Source organism: Poecilia reticulata, linkage group LG21 (assembly GCF_000633615.1).
Source record: "Poecilia reticulata strain Guanapo linkage group LG21, Guppy_female_1.0+MT, whole genome shotgun sequence".
NCBI lineage: Eukaryota > Metazoa > Chordata > Actinopteri > Cyprinodontiformes > Poeciliidae > Poecilia > Poecilia reticulata.
In genome coordinates, this window is record NC_024351.1 from 7000635 (window position 1) to 7023665 (window position 23031).

A 23031-nucleotide genomic window follows, 5' to 3' on the forward strand; every position below is an offset into this window, starting at 1 on the left:
ATAGATAGATAGATAGATAGATAGATAGATAGATAGATAGATAGATAGATAGATAGATAGATAGATAGATAGATAGATAGATAGATAGATAGATAATAAATAATTAGATAAAATCCTACAAAGGTTAGCTCCAGCACCAGGGTCTTCTGTGATTAACAGTTTGTTTGCTTAATGTGATTTCTGCTGCTCAATTTCATTTCTGCTTGTGTTTCTGATTTCTTTATGCTCCTTCCACTTTCTAGCATTTTTTGTGCTTTCTTTCCTACTTCTGGAAATTCAACGCTTTACACAAATTTAGGAAATGAAAACAGACACAATCAAAACAGTGTGTGTGCAAGGATAAATGTGTTAGGCTTAACACATTTAAGTGGATGGATGAATATTTGTTAAAAGTGTCTSACAATAAAATATGAAACAGAGAATCTGTGAAAATTCCTCTGTCTTTCCTTCTGTCCAGAAACAACCAATCAGAACCAAAAGTTTGCCCTTTGGTTCTGATTGGTTTCTAATGCGTTGAATGGGTTTCAGCACATTCAACGCCTTAGTCTACTGGTATGCTGCAGCTATGCAATTGCCAGAAAAACATTATATAATTGTTATTTATAGAATGATTTAGAAAACAAAATTCTATACACGTTTGTCAAAACTATTTTGACCCATATTAGAACTTTGCATTCATTTCCCTTCATTTTAGGAGCTGTGACTCTAACCCCTACATTTTCCCTAACATTTTCCCTAACCCCACCCAATACTAGTCTATTTCTAACCATAACATTAACTAAAATTTAATTGGCATCTTACCTCTAAACGTTATCCCTGAACCAAAGGAATGAATCCATCATATTAGGACCGGGCCTTGGTCCTAATATGATGGAACTAATATGACACTGTACATATAATGGTTTGTTCACACCAAACGCGTTTTGACCATCAGGCGCATCTGGTTTACTTTCAAAGTCTATGTGGAGGCGCGTCGAGGGCCTTTGCTGCACGTTTCAAGCATCTAGTGCGGCATTGGATGATTCACATAGACTTTGAATGAAAACCAAACTCGCCTGATGCTCAAAACGTGTTTGTGTGAATGCACCATTAGAATGTTCAGTTCCTATGGTAACAATGACATCAGCAGTGAAGTGATGACATCACTCTTTCATACATCAAAGGAGTCTGTCTCAAATGTAGCACACAGTTTTTTTTCAGACCTGGTCCTGTTTCAGACTTATAAGTTATGAAACTTCTCCAGGAGCTGTTAAAATTATTTGAAGGCATAGAATCAGCCCAGTACATGTTCACATTCTCAGGTGAGAGAGACTCACCTGGTATAAAGTTAATTTTTCGTATTTTTCATTCGTTAACTACTTTTGCTATCTTCAACTAATTGTGCTAATTCATATATCAAAACGTTCTGCTTCTTCTGGAGATTTCTGCTATGACTTTTGGTAAACTTCACTATTACACTTTTTGAAATACGTGCCCTTTGGTGCAAATTTTTGCCCCATTGAAATATGTACATGGTGGAATTCTGTAACTGTAGTCAGTTGCTAGATGGACACTCTAGTAACTGCCGTTTATGAACTTTTAATGCTTTTTGACAAACAAAATGATGCTGTTCATACATATTTCACTGTAGAGAAATAATTTATGCATTAAAACGTAGCCACGTGTGTCTACTTTATGGAACTATTACTATCATTGCTACATGTCTTACTGTTTTCTGTCAAACTCTACTGGAGTACAGTCATGTCACACCTCCTTTCAATGTGTTTTTCTCTTGTGTTCTGTTTGTATCTGTGTGTTTACATTCTGCTTGTCTACCTTTCTGTATATGCCTTCTGCTTCTACTGGTTTTACTGTCTGCAAAGGTCCTCTGCAAACTAATTAATTTTAGCAATTCAAGTATCAAAATGTTCTGCTTCTTTTGCTCCTTTATGCTATTTGTTTTGCTGTTTCACTTCTTCAAATATTTCTGATTTTGAACTAATTTCTGCTTCTGCTAATTTATGCTTTTTGCTGTTTTACTTTTTCCAACTCTTAACTCTGTTAACAATAAGACTTTACAGCTCTGTTGTTGTTACAGGTCTTACCGTTTTCTGTCAAACTCTTTTGGAGTACAGACACCTTCTCCTATTCCTTCAATGTATTTCTCTGCTGTGCTCTGTTTCTGTCTGTGTGTCAGCATTCTGCTCATCTACCTTTCTGTGTATGCCTTCTGCTTTACTGGTTTTACTGTCTACAAAGGTTGTTTGCAAACTATTCAATTTTACCAATTCATGTATCAAAATATTCTGATTTTTGTACTATTTTTTGCTTTTTGCTATAATTTCTTTTCAACTCTTTCAGGTTTGTACTAATTTCTGCCCTTCTAATTTATGCTTTTTGCATAGTTTTCCTATTATCAGCTTTTTCAAATATTTCAGGATATACTTTTTTTAGCTTTTGCTAATCTATACTATATCTTTTGTTGTATGTTGCTGTTGCACTTTTTCAAATATTGCTGTTGAGTTATGCTATATATCTTTTGATATGTTACTATTGTACTTTTTCAAATATTTAAGGTTTTATACAAATATTGTCTACCTTTCTGTATATAACGGACAGATGGACAGATACTTCTTATTCTTTGTTCTGTTTCTTGCATTTCTCCATCAATCATTCTGCAAATATGCTTCTTCTGCTCCTTTATGCTATTTGTTTTGCTATGTTTCACTTTTTAAAATTTTCTGGTTTTTTACTAATTTCTGCTTCTGCTAATTTATACTTTTTGCTATGCTTCACTGTTCAACTTTTTCAAATATTTCTGCTTTTGTACTAATTTTGACTTTCTGTGCTAATTATCATATTTATTAAGCTCTGTTTCACTTTTGTCTTTTTCCAAACAATTCAGGTGAGAACAAAGAATAAGAAGTAGAAACAAACTTCTGCTTCTTCTGAATTCTGCTATACCTTTGCTAAATTTCATTAAGATTTCTACAATGTATGACTAGCTTTATTCTGCTTTTTTCTACTTATTTGTTCTCATGTTTCTCTCATTTCTCCATCAGTCATTCTGCAAATATGCATTCTCCTGGCTGTTTTGCTAGGAACAACAATTTCTCTAGTTTAATTTAAAGTACTCACTGACTGGAGAGACAACTATTAATATTGTAAGTTTGTTATTGGGTTTCATAAATACATTCTGGCACAACTGGCCCTTTGAGGACAACTGAAATCATGAGCAGCTCATTGTTATATGTTCAACATTTATTTAAATTTAAATGTGGTGGCAATAACAATAAATAGCTTCTTAGAGACATCACAGAGCGCAGCAGTTTTGGATTCACAAGAATTAATACTTGGGGAGCATTCACAGTTACAACACCAACCAGCTTTAAAGTAATATCGCTCAATTTTAACATGAAGCATTTTTCGGGCATTAGTGAACAGAGCATGGCAGGTAGTGGTGTTGTATTCATGCACTACAAGCCTGCATCAGACACAAAAAGAGGCTTTATTTCTGTGTTAGCAGATTCGATTGTGTAGTTAGTGTCACATCAAAGTGCAATAACAGTTGATCCCTTTTACTCATCAACGCTTAGCTAATGTAGAGAGTGAGGCGTGGTTGGACTTCCCTTCTCTGGTTAAAGATTCAACTAGATTTGGTAACAATTTAACAGTAATATTAAAGTAATGCTCATTACCAGGGGCCACAAAGGCAGCATTGGCTGCATCCTGTAGTGCAAAGTGGCATCATGTCGAACTGGCTCAACAACAATGACCAAGTAAAAAAAAAAAAAGAAAAATAAACAGAAAAAAAGCTAACAAAAATTCTAACATAAAATTACTCATTAACAGAAATAAACTATTGTAAAAAAGAAAAAAAATATCAAAAAATGGAGCAGTTTTCTCGTAAAAATAAAAATATATAAAAATAAAATGAAAAAATATTCTTATAAAATACAAGGTCAGGCACAAAACATTAAATGTGGTCATTGCAAACTTGTTTCTGGCTGTAGGAGATTTTTTGGATCATATTTCTTCATCTGGAAAGTGAAACGTATCTCACTCTTGCCATTTCAGATTGACCACAAGAGAAAAAGTTACCACCAAAAAATAAGCGAATGCTTCAGATGGAAACAATTTAGCCATTTGTAATTGAATGGGTTAAAATTAACCCTGGCAATTGTCACTTTCCTTCAAGTTTTGAGAAAACTGCAGCAATAACAAAAAAAAAAAAAAAAGAGATTAACATTCCGAATTTCTTCAGTACATAAATATGTACATTGTCAAACATACAAATATTGTCAACACTGTTTATAAATTCTGTAAGGATTAAGCCCAGATCATTCTGAGACTTCCTGTTCCTTTACATGGACCTTCATCTGGTGTTGTTGGGAATAATGTGAACATTAATGTGAGCACTTTGGCCTCTTTAGGTCTTAGCCACACAGTCAAAGAGCAGCATTCACTGCAAGGCAGCCTTCACGCCGAGGAAGCTGGAGCCTCTGTTCCATTTGTAAGGCGGCGAATGAGCTCAGGGCATTTTGTCGCACTTCCACTTGCAAAAGCAACTGGATGTAAACTCGTGACGAGGCCCCCTTCAGAACACAGACGCCTTTGCCGCTAGCTTCTGTCTCACATAACACTCAGTCTCTTTCATGAGTGGCTCCAAGTGATGCATAACAGACTTGGGAGTGTTTGTCTAATGGCTCAAGATGTGTAGATGTGTCAGGAGCCTGAGCAGATGAGGCTACTCAAAGGTCCACACCTCCAGGCTGTGGATGTTGAAGTCCTCCCGGGCGGAAAGTGGCTGATTGTTGAAGGTGGCGCACTTGGTGGTGGTGCCTCGGTACAACTCGCCGTCCAGCCAGAGACCCAGATGGCCGCTGCAGTAGAGAGGACACAAAAAGTCAAGGAGCAGCTAAAACGCACTTTTCTGTTCAACAGCCAAGTGTCAGCAAAGGGAATAACATGGCTGCTGTACACACCCTCCTCCTCCCATTTGCAGAGAGTCAGTGTTGCCTTTCACAAAGTAAGAATTCTCCCCCGTCCAGCGGTACACCTGAAATCATGCCAAATTACGTCAGAATTAAAACCCTCTAAAGTGAGTGCAGATTTTTGGGATGCGTTTATGGAGCTGAGCTGGTTAAGCACGAACCTTAATTTCAGGACAGAAGCTGTAAAGGAATGTCTCTCCAGTGCCATAGAAATGTTCACTGACTCTGAAGGGGTGAGTTGAAAAAGCTCCAAATATCTGTAACAAGACAAAAAAAATAACCTTTCTGATAGAAATATCCACAAATGACGTGACTTGGGGTTTGTGAAGTCTATATACATCTTTCACCACTATGAGGCGCCAAAGATAAACAGTTTTATCTTGTACAATCAGTCTGTTATTTACTTGCTCATCAACATCTTTGACAACCAGCAGCACGGGACTGTCCACATCCAACAGGTTCCTGTACAGAGTCTTCAGACTGGTGCCGTGTTTCTCAGTGCTGTAGACCAGCCTCCACAGATAACCCTGCACGCGGGCTGGCAGGCGGCAGGCAAGCTGAAAGAAACAAAATAATCAACTATTAGACTGTGAATTAAGGAATTAATACTTGCATAAGTATCTAGGGTAGGATTTAATATGTTTATATTTCTTTCTATCCCATTTTAAACATAAAATCAAGCTGTTATGCTGTGATTTTTTGCATAGATTTTTTTTTGTCATGTTTGACAAAGTAAAATGAAATATCAGTTTAAAAAAAAAACAGAGTGAAAGGATTTGGGCGGTAGGAAACCTGGTGCATGTCTTACACAACTTACCTTCTCAATGTGTGTATCTTGCAGCAGATCACTGTTATCAATAAGCATGGGCAAAGCGTCGACCGTAGATTCTCTGTCACAGCTGCTGAAGCTCTGTCTGCGTTTGGCCTCGTCAATGGTGATGATCTAGAATACGCAGCAGTAAAAAAAGACAAAAGTAAAGATGTTGAAGTGGGTGGGGGAAAAAACACATACACACAAACACTGGGGTGATGGCAGCCACACAAACACTGGGGTGATGGTAGCACAAAATCCTCACCTCCCAGCTGCAAGACGCAGGGTCACTGAAGAAGTTGTCGATCATGTCCAGCTCGTCTTTCTCCACCACAACAAAGCCCTGCTCACGGGCTTCCTTCCCGTACACGTCAGGAGACCACTGGACGAAAAAGGAGTAGAGACTGTCCACTCTGAAACACACACACACACGATACACCTTTCAACAGATTATCCTCGAGAAAAAACAAAACAAAAAACATTACCATTTCTTTATTTTGACGTTGACATTTCTGATTTTTGGGGGGGGGGGGGCCTTAACATCACCTCTCCTGAGGAACAGCAAACCAGTATTCTGGCTGCCTCTCCCGGACTCTGACCGAGGGGCCGGGACTGGAGGTCATGCCGGTGGCAAAAGACTTCCTCATTGGCTTCCCAACCTTGAAGCACAGGAACATGGGTGGATTTTTGCTCTTCTCCTCCGACGGTAAAAGCATGTCTGCCAAGCAAGACAAGAAGAAAAAAAAAAAAATTAAAACTTCTTAATGACACAGTTTTATTCTAACTTTTCACAGCTCACTGAAAAGTTTGAATTTTTAGTTGTAACATATTCAGCATATAAATACCATTAATAACCAACCCTCTGATGTACCTTCTATTGGAACCTGCATCCTCTTCAGCAGCCAGGACCTCATCTCTGATTCCTGGTTCTTCTTTTGTCTCGCCTCCTCACCGACTCCGTCGCCCTCTGCTAGTCTGTCTGGGCTTCTTCTCTCCACCTCCGAAGCCTCCTGCAGACTCAGGCTCCTGAGTGTTTTATCTTCTACTCTACTTGGTAGCTCTTTGGTGCCTTCGGGGTGATTGTCTTGGGTTTCAGTTACCTGCTGGCTCAAGGGTTTAATCTGCGAGCTACCCTGTTTCTCGGTCTCCAAGGCAGATAAGACTGACTCTCCGTCCTCTACGGAGCTGTTCTGAGCAACACCTTCGTCCTCTTCGTCATCCAGCCTCCCTTTAGCTCGACTGAGTGCTGAATGGTCTCGGGACTCTTGCAGGTTGAGACAGCTTGGTCCTACGTGTTCATAATTGTCTCTGCAGTGTGTAGTCGAGGAGCTCCCCTGGGTCTCTTCAGTGTTCCAGTTGATGATTGGCTCCAGATCGGTAAATCCCTCATCCGACGGAGACTTTTCTGTCTGCTCCCCCTCTGTACTCACTGGAAATAGGGAATATGTTAAAACAAAGCCCTGTACAAAACATAAAAGCCACAATTAAAGCATATTTTACTTTTAAAGGTTTTGAGTCCTTTGAGCATATTTGACCAGTCGATTTTGGCATACCGCTAATGCTATGGGGGGGTGTACGGACTGGAAAAATCCATATTTGATGACGTCTTACCAGTTTCAGAAAGGGTAGACTCAATGTCATCCAAAAATATGGGTTGTTTCGGAACCAGAGCCTCGTACCGACTGAAGGGGTTCAGCTCCCGCTCCGATGGCAGCTGCTCCCACTCACCTGGCCTGTAGACAGGACACAGATCCTGGGGTAGGTCTCTGTGAGGACACGGGACATCATATAGACGGGAAACAGGATGGAAGGAGGGGAGGAAAAAAAACACAACAAAACAAAGAACATGACCAACTTAAATTAAAAACTACACCCAACTGAAAATAACAAATGTGATGTGAGGCAACAAAAAATCTCAAACAAAGGACACATTTTTAACAAACGAAAACGCTCACGATAGGGTGGATGGGAATTGGAAATGTAGCGTTCTGAAGAGAATGTCAGAAAAAACAAAAACAAAAAAAAAAACAGCTGAGGACAAGAGAAAGCTGAGCTGGACTCAGGATAAGGGAAAAAAGGAGTAAAGGCAAAGGCCAGGAAGGATGGCAAGAAAATGTGGAGCGTCAGCTCTTACGATGGCAAAGCGTCTTTGAGCTGCATGCGCGACACGTCGTCGTACAGCGCCACGGAGACCACCTCCTCCATGGGGCAGATGAGGCCGTACTCCTCACAGCCGTTCTCGATCACCAGGGGGTCCGACTTGTGAGGGTCGAACATGATGTTGTTGGGCGTTACAATTAACACACCGCCCACAACACCCTAACACAGGGAGAGCAGCTTTTTAAACTATGACAGGGAATGAAGTCTGAGAGTACAAATATTTTTTTTCCAGACTTAGCATTGTTCTCCAGCTTTGTCCAAACTTGAAAAATGCTTACAAAAAATTTTCTGCTTAGCATATGGGTTTTTCTTTCATCCATAAAAATAGACAACATGAAAATTTACATATTTGATTATCACTTATGCATAGAATACATTAAGATAAGGTATACACAATAGCTGGAGCAAAAGAAGACAAATCATTTATCAACATCTAAGGACATTAATTAAATGCATGAAAAACAATAAAAGAATAACTTTCTACATTTCCGGAGGAGTCTTTCAAGATTTAACCTACATTTTAACCAGACTTCAGCAAAGCATGTAAGCTTCTCACCATGCCATCGGTGAAGTACTTGCAGCTCATCTTAATGAATTTAACCGTTGCTGGGCTCTCATCTTCAGAATTTGGTGAGAACTCCCGACGGATGGACTTCGCTGACCGGCAGCTTTGAGTGCAATCCTGGAACAAGTTTAAGGACAAATCCAATAATATGTGCACAACTGAAGTGTCAAGATTTGACACTCATAAATGCCACAGCACGCCGTTAAGGTATTTTAAGGTCAAATAGCCTTGCTGCAACATCCCGGACTGATTTCGACTCACTTGTAAGGGCTTGTCAGAAACGCCGTTAGTGAAGGAGGCGTCAGAAGCCGCCGGCGACTTCAGGTCTGTTTCTGCTTGACTCACATCGGGAACAAAAAGCTTCTGTAATGACAGTGGACCGGCCAGTAAATAGTCTGCTAATCTATAACAACGATGCAAATCAGCCCGACCGGACAGTTTCGGTCCTCTCACCTGGCCAGGGTAGACGCTGCGGGCAAAGAGCTTGTTCAGCTGCACCAGCTTGTTCGGGGTGATGTTGAATTTAAGAGCGATGCTGTTGATGGAATCATCAGGTCCCACCTGTAACCACAGATCAGCCTTTATGCGAAACCTAGCTTCTGTAGACTTTCTAAACACACACACACAGCTTAAAAATGATGCAAAATGAATAAATTAGCATCTTGTTTTTCAAAATTGTCTAGCGAGTGTCGGGCTACTCACAATGAACTCTACTGTCCCCGGCGGCTTCTTTTTCTCCATTTTTGCCTGATTGTTACTTTTACAGCCATTACCTGAAAGTCGAAGAAGAATTATAGACTCTAGAAAATGTTAAATGTTAGAAATCTCTTCATTGGAAAGCAATGTCTCAATAAAAACACAAACTTCAAAGTATATTAGTAGGGTTCGTGTGAAACATGAAACCTACTGCAAGGGGAAAATACAAAAAAATAAGCTGAAAGAGACAGAGCAAACCTGTGGAGGACAATGTCATGTGATGTCACATGAGGATGAAATTGAGCAAATTATTCACACCCCGGCAGAGCTAGATCTTTAGTCATCTTTTAATTTTAATATGTACCGTGAGAAAAATTAGCTACACAGAATATATGGTATTAAATAGTCATGCCACAACAAAATTTAGAACCTGTGATTAACATATGTAAGGCCAACTTACATTTTGTAAATTAATTTAAGACATTTTAAGGCCTTAATTGTACATACATGAATTTAACATTTTTTTTTTTTCAGGGACGTGTGGTCACGCTGTCAAAGTCACAACTCAAACCTCAGAGAGAATCTGTGGTGCAGTGAAAGGCCTTCACATCCACTGAGTTACTTGTCTTCCAGTACCAGTTATTTCTTTCTCCCCATTATCATCATTCAGCACAGGATGCAGCAGCTCTTGTAAGCAGACACACAATCACACTCCTGTTGCAGATCCTTCCCACAGTCAGCACTTTCCTCTTGCCAGGACGCAGAAGCTGTTAGTGCACAATTGAGCGAAACGCAGTGCATGACTAAGACTGCTGGAACGTTTGCTGCATGTGCCTGAACAGCCACTCCTCTGACCTCTCCACTTCCCCAAGTCTGCACAGAGCTGACACTGTAATACCACAACGTAAATTCAGTCTGTGTGTACAGGCTAACCCCATTGTGACATTATACTACATTTAGGGAGAATAAAGATCCTGTAGAAAAAACTAAAAATCACTCACACACATCAAATAAATGTAAAAATATATTGAAAATGATTTAACACCAAAATTTAATTTAGCTATAGTGCATGTTCACCTTTATATGATGCATTACTTTTACTGTTTGGTTTATCAATGCAAAGATTTATTTATAAGTATCCACAGTGAATCTTGCTTAATCCAAATAGTGGATTAAGAAAAACACTATTTCTACCATTTCTTTGCACTTGTACAGATCCGACAAAATCAAAGTGCAAACAGATTATGCAGAGTTTTAACATTTCTTTCAGGATTAACTAATTAAAAGCAAATCTTATTGCATGCAGGCTTTGTGAACATGGTGCCCTGAGTGTCCTCACTGACTCTTAAACAAACCAGGAAAATGATTATGCAACTTCCCATTTAAAACTGCTGAGGTTGCAAATGCAAACAATTCCCTATTTCGTGGGGCTGTGAGACCACAGGAAACATTTTAAACAAAAAGAGGAATGCTTGTAATGCTCACAGTCACTGTCAACAGCTAACTCAGCAGAATAAGTTGTTTCTGAACAGAAACACCAATGATTAGACGTATGCAGTGGTTGAATATATCGTATTACATGTAACTGTCAAATGCGGGTTTCTTTATAATGCTCAAAACAAGAAACACATGACAGTAGGCCAAAATATACATCTATCCAACGATTTCTAACCTAGATAGATTTATCTTACTTCTGCTCAAACCTAGTATGTGAAATTTGACAGTAATAAATGACTATGCTTTTCATAGATATTTGATGAAGAATCAGCTCTTTCTTGGCGCGCCTCACCCAGATCTGCAGGTGGTTTATCCGTTACTCCGTGCAGATCCGCCTTCTTGTTGGGATCCGTGCCACAGGAGGAGATGATTGCTGGACTCGGTTCATTCTGGCTCTTTTCTGGTTGGGTCGGCTTCAGCTGCTTTCGCCTTTTCAGCCTGATGAGATAGCAAAAAAAATAAATAAAACAGTTCTTGTGGTAACACTTTATTTAAAAGGGGTGAGAATAAGACTGACAAGACACTTTCATAAACATGACATAACACCTGTCATGAACATGAATAAGCCTTCATGAACATTTATGACTGTTGTCATAAAGCGTCATTCGATAAATTATGACACTTTTAATACAAAGTTGACATTATTCAAAATGTCTTTGTTATGACAACTTGACATTAACTGATATAGATTTGTTATAAAAGTATTACTGATTGCACATTAAAAGTTAGGTATCTTTATGTTATTAAAGGTAAAGTTTAAACAGTAATGATTTCTTGGTTTTGAATAATGTCAACTTTGTATTAAAAGTTTCATAATTTACCGAATGACGCTTTACGACAACAGTCATAAATATTCACAAAAGCTTATTCATGTTCATGACAGGTGTTATATTATGTTTATGATAGTGTCATGTCACTCTTATTCACTCCCCTCCAAATAAAGTGTTACCAGACTTGTTTACAGGAACCTGGAAAAATGGTAAGACTGTTGCATAAACCATAATCTAGATCCTTTTTTAAACAAAGTGCATTTGCGATAAACTGTAGATGGAGTGAATTTTGAGGCCTCCTGTCAAATACTGTTTTTTTGCAGTGTCAGCCGTATCATCTTCCCAGACTCCTCTTATTCCCTGTTTAATCATTGATGGGCAGCAAATGATGGGGGTACATTATGGAAGCTTACTACTTGAAGTACACTGGTAGCCAGGGTTAGTGGTGAGCCGCAGGTTTTGTACTGTGCCTTGCAAGTGTATCTGCACCCTTTGAAGAGCATAAATATTAAGTTGTGCAAAAAATCTGGCTTTGATGTTTCAACGTGAAACTGATGGTTGAAAGAAAACCAGAGGAAGTTTGCCGATTGCCACAAGCTATGAATGCAAACATGTCTTTCTCAACTCCATGGTGGTGAAAAACCCACTCTGAACGTCTCTACAGTGAAACACGGCGGTGGCAAGATCATACTCTGGGATCCTTTTCTTCAACTGGAAAAGGGAATAATGGAATTGAGCTGAACACTGGATGAAAAGCTGCTAGACGCAGTAAAAGACTTGAGACCGAGATGGAAATTCACCTTAAAGCAAGACAGGTTTAGATCAATGTGCCTTCATGCATTAGAATGGCCTAGTCAAAGTAGAATCTAGACTGAAATTGCTGTTTAGAGATCAGCTATTGTGTAAATGTGAATGGTCTTGAGATGTGTGACGCTGGTGGACACGCACCTTAAACATCTGGAACCCAGTCTAGGGGGAGGAGAATAAAAATGCACGGAATCGCTTTTTATTTTACATTTTTTTCATTCATCAAACAATTTGTAAAGCAGGCATCTTTTTTTTTTTCCTCCACCTCACAGTTATGCTCCACTTTGCGTTGACTGATCACATTAAATTAAACTGAAGTTTGTAGTTGAAATGTTACAGAAATGTGAAAAACTTCAACTGGTGTGGATACTTTTGCAAAAGCACTAAGACGCTCTATAAGAAGATATCTCAAGAAAAGATAAGCCTACTTATTGGAGAGGAACTGGGCTAATTTCCAGCACAAACGCAGGTGAAGAGCAAATAAAGGAACATTACAACAACAGGATCTTAAGTATTGAAGTGCTTTAATGGAACGGATGAGATTGGGTCGATAAGGCTGCAGACGGAGGGAACCGAGGTCTCTCCTCTTTGTAGACTTAGACACAGCATGGATCTCTAGAATCTCAGCAGTAGCAGCATCTGTTTCGCTCGGGGGGGAATTTCTCATACTACACAGATCAAAAGGGTTCCTTTCATTTCCACACTCTGCTTTTCTTCTTTCGCGTGTAGCATTCGATTCGTTAACAGCACCTGCTTGTTGAATCAACCAAAAATGTAACTTAGACTTTTGGTTGGTGACCACAGTTAGTTCATACGACTGAAAATTCAGATAGAATTCCTGTTCTGTACAAAATCTGAAGAAAGCGTTCTCATTTGAAAAAATAAAAAAATTGAGTAAGCGCAATACTTCCAGGAGTCACTAAGTGCAGGTTAACATCAATTATGATCCCATGTCCTTATATCTCCCTGTCTCACTGTTCCTGACTAAATGTGTAATGTTTTAATATTAATTTCTCCAGAAATAGAAACATACAACCAAAAGTCTAATTAATGAACTATATCATACGACAAATCCTAGTGCATTAATCTACAGTAGGACTTTGACATTAGTTTACTGCAGAAGGATTTTAACACACCCACTTTTTGCGCAGCAATAAAGTAAGAGTGATTAATCCTCAGCTCAGAACATATAGCATCACTTTATGACACTTGCATGTTAAGATTAACTCTGACTAACGTGAGTTTTATTGCTTATTAGAACAACAGTGTGTTGGTTTTACATTCACAACTTTGTATTGACTTTTGCTGCACTGAAGCGATGATTGTGCACCATTCAAAGAAATCGTGCATGAAGTTTTAACACATTAGGCCCCTAAGAATAAACAAGTGTTTGCCAGATAGCGATCAACTACATCAACAAAACATTATTTTGAGTCATAATAGTGAGCATAACTGGAACAAAGCAGTTCGGTGCCTAATGACTTTTGCTTGGACAGCAAAACGCTGGGCGGCCGGCCGCATGTTGACCTTTGCTCGATATGTCAGGAAGCAAAGTGGCACCCACTTCAAATAGGAGGGGATGTGGTTGTTACAGCAGTAGCTGTGTTGGCTGATAAGGACTATTTTTGCTACGAACATATTGATTCTCTTCCCAAACACACCGCGGGCCACTTGGCTCTGCAGCACTCCCTCCGAAGTCACTCGCGTCCCGTGATGAACAAGCCTAAATCCAAAAATAGGTTTGGAATGTTGAAATAATAATAATAAGATTTTAACATCTGAATTAGAGATTATTATAGACACATAACTGAGGAATAATCAAAGCCGTTTCGACTTTTAAATCTGGAATCGGAGCGTTTCCCTTTTGTAATAGCAAGTTAAATCTAAAAGCTCAGGCTAGCAGAGGGAAATAAAAGGCAGGAATGAACCATGGCAACCACGGTCGGTAAAAAACATACCGCTCCACGCACCACCATTTTCTACCAAAAAAACCCCAACAAAAAAACCAACAAACTGCAAAGCACAAAATACCAAAGGGTAAAACAAATTAAACATTGTAGCAGTAACATTAAATATCACTCTGTCCAGGAAGACGGTTAATCTGTGATTCAAAGCCGATCTTTTAATCTGGAAGAAAGCTCTGAATTAAAATAAAGTGCTTGATGGCAGCTATAGCAATAGGCATGTTAAACGCCTCTGTTTGAGAGAACTCCATCTTACCGCACGTGAGACATCAGACACCTCTGGGTAACTTTATTAGAGGAGATCTGCTGCATGTTGCTTTAGATCTGCTTAGTGCCCATACAGGTAGACCTCTCATAATAGTACATAGAGTCAAAATCCCATTAAGAACCAATACAATGATAATCGAATAAATAAAGTCCAACATTTCCAGCAGAAAAGACATGACTGATGTCTTATTTGAGCCAGACTGTCAGCCTAATCACAGCATGAAACCGGAGCCATAATGCAAGAGAAACAAGCCCATAAGACACAATTGAATCACATACCCACTCTGAAAAAACCCAAACGCTGTGCTTACCATCCGGGCATTGATTGTATTTAAATCTTCTTTTTTTTTTTCCTTTCCCCCATTTAGGAAGCAACTGAACACTCTACTTTATGATTCACTCGTTCCACAGGTAAAAAAGTTGATTTGTGATTATATATGGTGCTCACATCCACTGAAACACAGGATGTAAAAGCTAACAACCATGTCCAAGAGGAATGAATGCTGCAAGTCCATGACTAGATGCAATTTCCTTAGACAGAAACGTTTTGATCTATAAGGATCAATTGGAATGCTGTGCGATTGAATTGAATTTTTTTTTGTAAAGTGTCCTGAGACATTTGTTGTGAATTGGTTCTATGTAAATAAACTAAATGGAATCTGAATAAATAATAACCGGTGGCAGATTTCACAGTAATCAAACGTCTGAATTGCATGCAGCTCGCCGAAGCACCTCACCTGCAACAGACGTCACAGACTAAGAGCTGCAATTTGCTGATAACTTCACAAGTTCTCATCCCTCCATACTCCGTAGCTGTGAAAAGCCTTTTTCCACTCATTTCCCAATATCGTGTTTCACAACACTGCCAAAATCCAATTTCAAAGTCAACAGCCAGTGCCTCTCTGTGTGAAACTCTGACGCACTACTGACTAAACGGAGGTCTTGTAAGGTGGGTGTAGATCTGCGACACGTAGCAGAGATTGAAAATGCTCAATTATTCAATGCGCCTCGGTGTTTAGAACGGATGATGAACAGAAATGCCGAAGACTTTCAAATCAATAAATATGTTTCGTCAATACAACCAGAAGGTGCTTTTAATATTCGAGTACAAGCTTGAGTCTGGTACAATAAATTCTAGCGCTAGTAAGCTGGCGTGTTGGGTTCTCCAAACGAGAGAAATGAAAGAGAGTCACGCCGGGTTAAACCGAGATGAGCTGCATCAGAATGTTGAGCTGAGAAACTGAAAGTAGCTTTGAAGGATTTAGCTTTCGTTGCAGATGAAGTGAGAAATCTCGGACTCCTCGCTTGCTTGTGAATAAGCCGAACTGTTAATTCTGAATGTGCAGATGCCATCAAGCTATTGCTTTCACAATTTGATGCTTTCTGTTTGATTTTTTTGGGGGGCTAAAAAATGTAATCTCCATTTTCTGTTTGACTAAAAGGCTAATAAGTAGCAACTGGGATAAGGTGTTTCAAAAGGTGAAAGCTGTAAATAAATTGAAAATATTTTCTATATACAAGGCCTCAACTTAAACTCAGGAGTCATAACAGACGAGTCAAACGAGTTTCATTCATTGTGTTTACAGACTCGGATGGAAAAGGATTAACTACCCATTAAAGTTTACTTTGCAAACAGCAAATGTCTGCATTGGAAGTGACCCGCAGTTCTAATACAAGCGACTGGAATGACTAAACTACAGTAGTGGGCGGTAATAAATTAAAGATCTGCAAAATTACTATTAAATGAAGAAAAGTCACCAAAGGTTAGCTCGTTTAAATCTTAAATGAATGTTTTTTTTACTTAAAAGTATTTATTAGAAAACGTATAAATCGCTCAATGTCAATACACTGCACATCTCTATTTCGTACCCTCATATTGACACTTTGTTCTTTTCTGTGCTATGTAAATAAACTTTGACTTGACTTTTCTGCTTTCATTTCATCCCTATAAACGGCCATTTGCCTTTAAGGCATTTTTATGATTTATAAAAATACCTAGCTTAATTGCATATTAATTGCTTTACATTGTGCCATATTTCCATGATTTGTGGTCATAAACATTTGTTTGTGCCAGGTGAGTTCAAATATATATGAGAATATGACGTCAGATCTGAGCAATGTCCAACGGAAACATTGTACATATAGAAGTCATAAAACTACATTTCCATACAATACACAATGAGTAAATTATATAAAATCATTATAACAACAGTGAGAGGTTTATACTGTCTGTGAATGTGAGGGTTTTTGAAGGCTCTATTGAAGAGTGTGGGAACAGAGATGCGGCTTAGTTCTCTAATGCCTTGGACCGGCACCGATAGCACCAGCTGGACTACCTCTGCTTGGTCATTTAGGCATAAGCTCAAATACAAACATTGGCCCTAAACATTGCAAAGCAAGAGACATTTAATACAGACAAACAAACCCAGAAGAGTGCCTTACCTGTCAAAATATCCCTGCTTTCTCTCTCTTTTTTCCATCAGGCTTCAAATCCGCATGCAGCTACAGTAAACACATCCATACAAACATCCACACACGGCCAAGCTAGATGAGGATCCCGCAGTTGTCTCTCACACTTCTTTTTCGTCCTGCAAATGAGAGAAGGAAGGAAATCAGAAAAGCTCTCAGTCATGCCTTCTCAAGCTGCAGCACTCCGTAGGACTGCAAAACCCTAATAACGCATCCCGTAAGTCAGTCGGCTTGCGTGGAGGGCGATGAAAGCATCCCATAATGATCTTCGTGTCAGGTTAATTAGCATAAAGGGAGAAAATGCTCCTTTCACAAGCAGCATCTGCTCCCGATTTCCTGCCATAAACATGTGTTTTCATTATGTAATACAGCTTAATTGTAGGAGTCTGTTTGTCTATTATTAGCACTGAGCTTTGGGAATCCAATTGATGTAAACAGCCACACTGAGATACAATTAACACGACGCTAAAATTAATGAAACGATTCAAGACATACTTAAAAAAAGAGGACATAAGTTGATCCATGTGTAGCTTTACAGTCTTATATAACAGGTAGATGGTTAACCTTTGAGGAAACGCAATAATTGAAGCTACGTTGTTTAAATTTAGCTAAATAGCTTACTTATCTTGACAAGTCGAAGCAGCGACAGCAAACCACAAAACAGCCAGGTATGTTATTGTCAAAAACCCGCCCGAGCAACCGGCAGATTTAAGCAAACAAAGACGCATCGAACAAGGTCCAGCTTTCTTCCAGCTGACTACACACAGCTGCTGCTAACGCTGCTACAGCGGCTAGCCACTTTGTTTACACACAATGGCAACCTGCTATTGAAGGTAGGAACGGAATTGCGGTTTAAAACCGTTTGCTTACCCTGAGACATCCCTGCTCCTCCAACCTGTCTCAGCAGTGGGCTGTAACGTCTTTGTACAATGACTCCATGACGTGCAAAATTGATTTTGAAAACAGGTAGCTGAAGCAGCGCTCACGCCAGGCGAGCATCTTCGAAGCGCTACATGAAGCCTCTCCTTTGCAACGCCCTCTAGCGTCGTCAGTGCCAGAAAATGGGGGGAAGATTGTCCCTTTTGTTTAGAATTACATCTCCCTTTGTGCTTCTTTTCTATAAAAGAGGCAAGAGGGCATTTATTATACAAGTTAAGCAGTCATAGAACAAATGCAACAAATAACCATTGACAAAACATGACCATCGTAGAAGAGTCAATAATATGTCATGCAAACATCTCGAACAGATTCCCTGGTGGTCTAGTGGTTAGGATTCGGCGCTCTCACCGCCGCGGCCCGGGTTCGATTCCCGGTCAGGGAACTTTTTTTTTTTTCAACTTTAAACATTTAATTAATTAGTGACAGCATAGAGTGTAATTTTTTTTTTTTGTATATCGGCAAAGTGAAAATAACTAAATTATCACATAGGTATGGAAATAAACATAGGCATACATTTGTTTCCCTACAAATAATATCCTTAACCTTATGAGATCAACTGAACAAGGACGTCAAAATAAAAAAAAGTACTCAAAGTAACTGGAACTGTTATTTTGGGACAAAATCACCACATTTTAATATATCATTGAGTAGTTGAATGTAATTTATTTGTGGCAAAATAACAAAAAACAAACAAATAAACAAAAAACAAACATTAAATAAATATACCCATTTACCCATAATTATCTCAATTTACAAACAAACAAATATTGTGCTGATTATGTTAAAAGCATATGACTACTTTTTATGATTATTGTAATAATCAGTTGGTAAAAACATAAATAAAACAATGGAGTTATAATTATTTACCAGTTTGACATACTTATTTAATACATTGTTGTGTGTTTAAGTCTTGAAATTATTCATTTACATTATGATAATCTGTTAAAATCATTATTTTGTCTTTTCGATGTGTTGATTTGACCCATTGAATTTGATCAAAAACAGCTGACAGAATAAACACCGGATCTGAAAATAGAATAAATTCTTAAATGATTCCACTTTCACCAAGTTTGAATAGAACTGAATGGATTTGAATAGCAATTTATTTTTCACTTTTTTTTTATATATACAATATATTTATATATATATATGAATTAAATTGCGACATTCTCTGATGACATTTATAACAGGAGCGGAACAACCACAAGAGGGCGCCAAAAGATCTGTCGTGTTCAAATCCAGTTATCCAGTGAATCCACTGTGCAGTAATGCAACTGATGAAAACAAAAACTCATATTCACAACTCAGAATTTTTTATTTATTATAGGCTTGTTTTGTTTATCTTTCTTTTTTGTTTTCCATTTGAAATCTTGCCCCAGTGTTGTATGATGTGAACATATGTGTCTATCATCATCAGACCAGGTTGCCGCTGACAGTATATAGAGCAAATCTGAGAGCTACAACCACTACAAGACTTTGCTACGCTTTAAAGCATAATCTAGCCATTAACATATTTTCATTTTGTATATTACATACACATTTCCCACTTCCTTGTAACAGAAATACAATAAAAAAAAAATTTCTTAATAAGAAAAGACTGTGATGCTGAGGGTCATCTGTAACTTTATGTATTACTATTAAATATAATTGGGTGCCAAGACAGCAGTGACATTATCAAGCCCAAGTGAGCCGTGTAGGAAAGACAAAGACCCCGGCATTCTAACTGGACGGCCTACAAGTTAACCAGTTCCTTGCTGGGTGTGTATCTTGGCTGTTATTTTGACAGGCGCTATCACTGAGAGAGAGGAGATAAGTTGTCTTAGGGATCGCCATGGCGCCGGTGTGTCGCTCCTCTGGCCTGTTCAGACTTTCGTTGGCCTCCCCTCGGCCCCCCACCTCCTCTCCTTGCCCTACTCAGAGCAAAGGATCGTGGGGAGGGAGGTGGCTCTGTTCAGAAGCAGGGTTTGTGTTGGCAGGGGACGCTATGGATCTGGGTGTCATTGTCCCAGATCCACAGAACCACTGTGGGACTGGAAAATTGGACAGCTCAAAACGTGGCCTTCCACCCGCTCTTTTCCAGTTAATCTTGTCATTTATCTGGTTCCAGAGAAGAAACTAAAAGACATCATGTTGAGTCCGAGATGTATTACATGGTCACGTAATTCAAGTGCTCAAAATGCCAAAAAAAATGGAGTAAACTTTAAGCTCATATGAGTCATGTTTTCAGGACGTGCACATCAAACAGACCATCATTATCTGTTTGGTATGTTTGTATTTAGTCCCCCTGACATAAAGGGATTGCAAAATTCACATATATCAAAGTTGTGGCCCATAATCAGCTCTAATGCATCCCTGGATGCACAGTAAAATGACATTTACCCACTTCCAGATTTCTTCTGTTTGTCTTTTCCCCAGATTTGCAGTGTCCAGACCATCAAACGCTAATCAAAAAGCTGAGTTCAGATTCACCGGCCACACCCAGCATGGATCTGCCTGGCCTACATTTGGGAAGTCGCTTTAAACTGTTGTCAGAATCTGTCTGATAACATAAAACAGGCTAAAAGTTTTCCAAAAGCAAGACATCATGCCCTGATCGAAAGTAATCCAAGAACTGCTGAGAGAAAAAAAAATCATCTGTCGTTGTTGTCTGTTGTTGTAGGAAGCGTTCTGAGCATTTCCAAGGCTTTTGCTCTCAGGCAAATCACACTGACACCCATTATCCACAAAATGGAGAAAACATGAAACAGTGCAGTCTATCAAATTTACTCCAAGACTGCACTGCTGAGTCCAGGAGATCACAAAAAAACCTCCTGAGCCCTACAGGCCTTAGCCTCAACTAAGGTCATGATTCAACAATAATAGACTGAATATCATCCATAGCAGATTTTCAAGGCAAACCCATTGCTAACCCAATGTGGAACCTTTGGGACGTGTGCTTCTTGTTACTTCAGGGATAAAACTAACAGCATTTAAGAAAAAAAAGACATCATATCTGGATTAAACCTGGTGGCTATGAGGTGAAAATCTTGGGCTCCTTAACTACTGCAGGTTCACTTCTGAATAACTTAGGAATAATCTAAAACAAGCTAAAGGTTTTGGAGTAACCTGGTCAATTTCTGAACTTAAATGTGATTACAAGTTCCAGTGGTAAAAACTTTGAGTTTGCTCAATTCTCATGGTCAAAAACGTCCAATATGTCTGAATTCAAACTATTCAGCAAAGAAAAGTGGGCCAAAGTTCCTCCACGGTGATGCCATCAGAGCGATTTAGATTTAGATAGTTCTTTTCTCCTTTAATTATTTGAAAACTGCCTTTTGTATCCACCCAGCTTTTCTTTGTCTGATCTTAAAACATGTTGGAGCAGACCCAGCTGCAGAGGAACTTAGACGTGGATGCTTTTTGCCTAATATAAATACATACGTTTATGTAACGTTTTGAATGAAACAACCAAGTTGTTTACAAAATAACATTGATATAAACAGTGAAATGTAAGTGCATGAGTCAACAGAATATACAAAAAAAAATGATGCTCAGAGACTGATTTCTCCTCACAATAGACATATTTTTCAAAGCAAGTTATAATCGCTCCTTACCTGATAAAGACGATGCATCATCCCTGCTTCTGGCCTCTGGTCTCATGTCTCCTCCCTGGTTTTGCTCTTTTGATTATAATAATAAAATAATAATAATTAAAAAAAATAAAAATAAAAAATGTGATAAGAAATAGCAAACACGATTTTTGTGCAGAAATGAAGGATGATTGGGTTTATTCCTAGTATTTTGTTTTTCCAGAAAGGGATGTATCACAGGTAACAGCATTAGCATTCCTACTAACACGTTTAAGATGATATATTGGCATGGATTAAGCAGTCATAAATAAACATTATTTGCATCCCACAACATTACTCAAATTAGCCTACTTGGTTTGTTTGAAAAATACAAATGTGCAAATTGGTTGCGGCCATAATTCCAGCACACATGCTCAGCAACATGTCTCCCCTCGCTGACCCACAGGTTGAAAATGGACGTTAGTGTGTGAACGCTTACGCTGAGTTCAAAGGCGTCTCGGAAAAATATACTACAGCATGTTAACTACAGACTAAACAGTTGTAAACACTGTAATGATTGAAAAAAAAGTGTAGGGGACACAGAACGGGACGTACTGGAAGCAAATACCTTCACACCAAAAACTTAGAAAGTTCCTATACTGGAGCAACAATCTAAAGATTTATCTATCTAGTTTCTCCTCAGTGCTAATGCTAGAGTCATAGCTTGCAAGTTGATTTAACATGGTTTGTTTTAACATGGACAAACCCAACATGATCAACATGATCGTTTTGAGTAGATAGAATTTAACTAACTTAGTAGGTTACTGGTAAAATGCATCTTTCTGTAAGAGTCTTTTAGCCATACTTAATACTCAAAAATACTGATTAAAATCTACCCAGGTAAAGTAACATGTACGCAAACATGCATGCTGCACCAGCTTCACAGATTCAATTTCAACACATACTCTGATCAGTGTTTGCCATTTTCAGCAATTTCTCAATAAAATTGTCAACATTTTGCTTTTGTCTGGTCCCCTGTTTTAGACATTCTCCCAAGAGTGTAGACTAAAAGCTTTGTTTTGGTAAGTCAGTGCAACTAAAGATGATATCTTGTCTCTATCTGTTTAAACTGACACAGAAGTCTGACCCAGCTCGGTCCTTGGATTGATTTAAAATCATTTTGCGCAGACGTCAAAAGCTCCAGCTTAGACTACAGCCACTGATAACGTCAAGTACACAGTGGCAACAAGAAGGAGAAAGACCTAAACACTGAAAAAGGAGATGTCACACAAATGATAATTGATAGAGACTATGGGGTCATAATTCATTTATAATAGGCCAAAACATGTTAAATAAGTGCTGCTGTATTATGGGGGAAAAAAAGTCTCATGTTTTGTCTCAGAGTTTACAGTCAGATGATTGATGTTGATGGAGGGGTTGGGTCATAAACCAATTAGGGCAAGAAATCTTTAAAACAGAGCTAATCATGAAGATAAACAACACAGAGCTGAGCGTCCTACTTACAACACAGCTTCGACATAAATAAGCACAGCACTGAAGAATCT

The 23031-nt window shown here is 38.7% G+C and overlaps 1 protein-coding gene and 1 non-coding gene across 6 annotated transcripts; one reads left to right on the forward strand and one right to left on the reverse strand.

Moving 5' to 3' along the window:
• Nucleotides 1-3223: 3223 nt before the first annotated feature.
• Nucleotides 3224-18019, reverse strand: ncoa7b (nuclear receptor coactivator 7b). Of its 5 annotated transcripts, none has more exons than XM_017302292.1 (18): nt 17850-18019; nt 16953-17098; nt 10995-11140; nt 9212-9282; nt 8963-9070; nt 8771-8872; nt 8501-8626; nt 7919-8103; nt 7740-7772; nt 7396-7550; nt 6656-7213; nt 6331-6502; nt 6050-6197; nt 5791-5916; nt 5378-5530; nt 5135-5230; nt 4965-5038; nt 3224-4862 (listed from the first exon to the last, which is right to left on the reverse strand). In XM_017302292.1, the coding sequence occupies exons 2-18, from the start codon at nt 16988-16990 to the stop codon at nt 4727-4729; spliced, it is 2427 nt and encodes an 808-aa protein (XP_017157781.1). In that variant the 5' UTR covers nt 16991-17098; nt 17850-18019; the 3' UTR covers nt 3224-4726. The 5 variants fall into 5 exon arrangements, with proteins under 5 accessions (XP_017157781.1, XP_008396062.1, XP_017157782.1 ...); XM_008397840.2 differs by having other exon boundaries at nt 7396-7517; nt 17850-18018; XM_017302293.1 differs by lacking the exon at nt 17850-18019 and adding an exon at nt 17601-17750.
• A 209-nt stretch (nt 18020-18228) lies between these two features.
• On the forward strand, nt 18229-18300 carry trnae-cuc (transfer RNA glutamic acid (anticodon CUC)). The gene has a single exon. It is a non-coding gene; the product is annotated as a tRNA-Glu (tRNA).
• The last annotated feature ends 4731 nt before the right edge of the window (nt 18301-23031 follow it).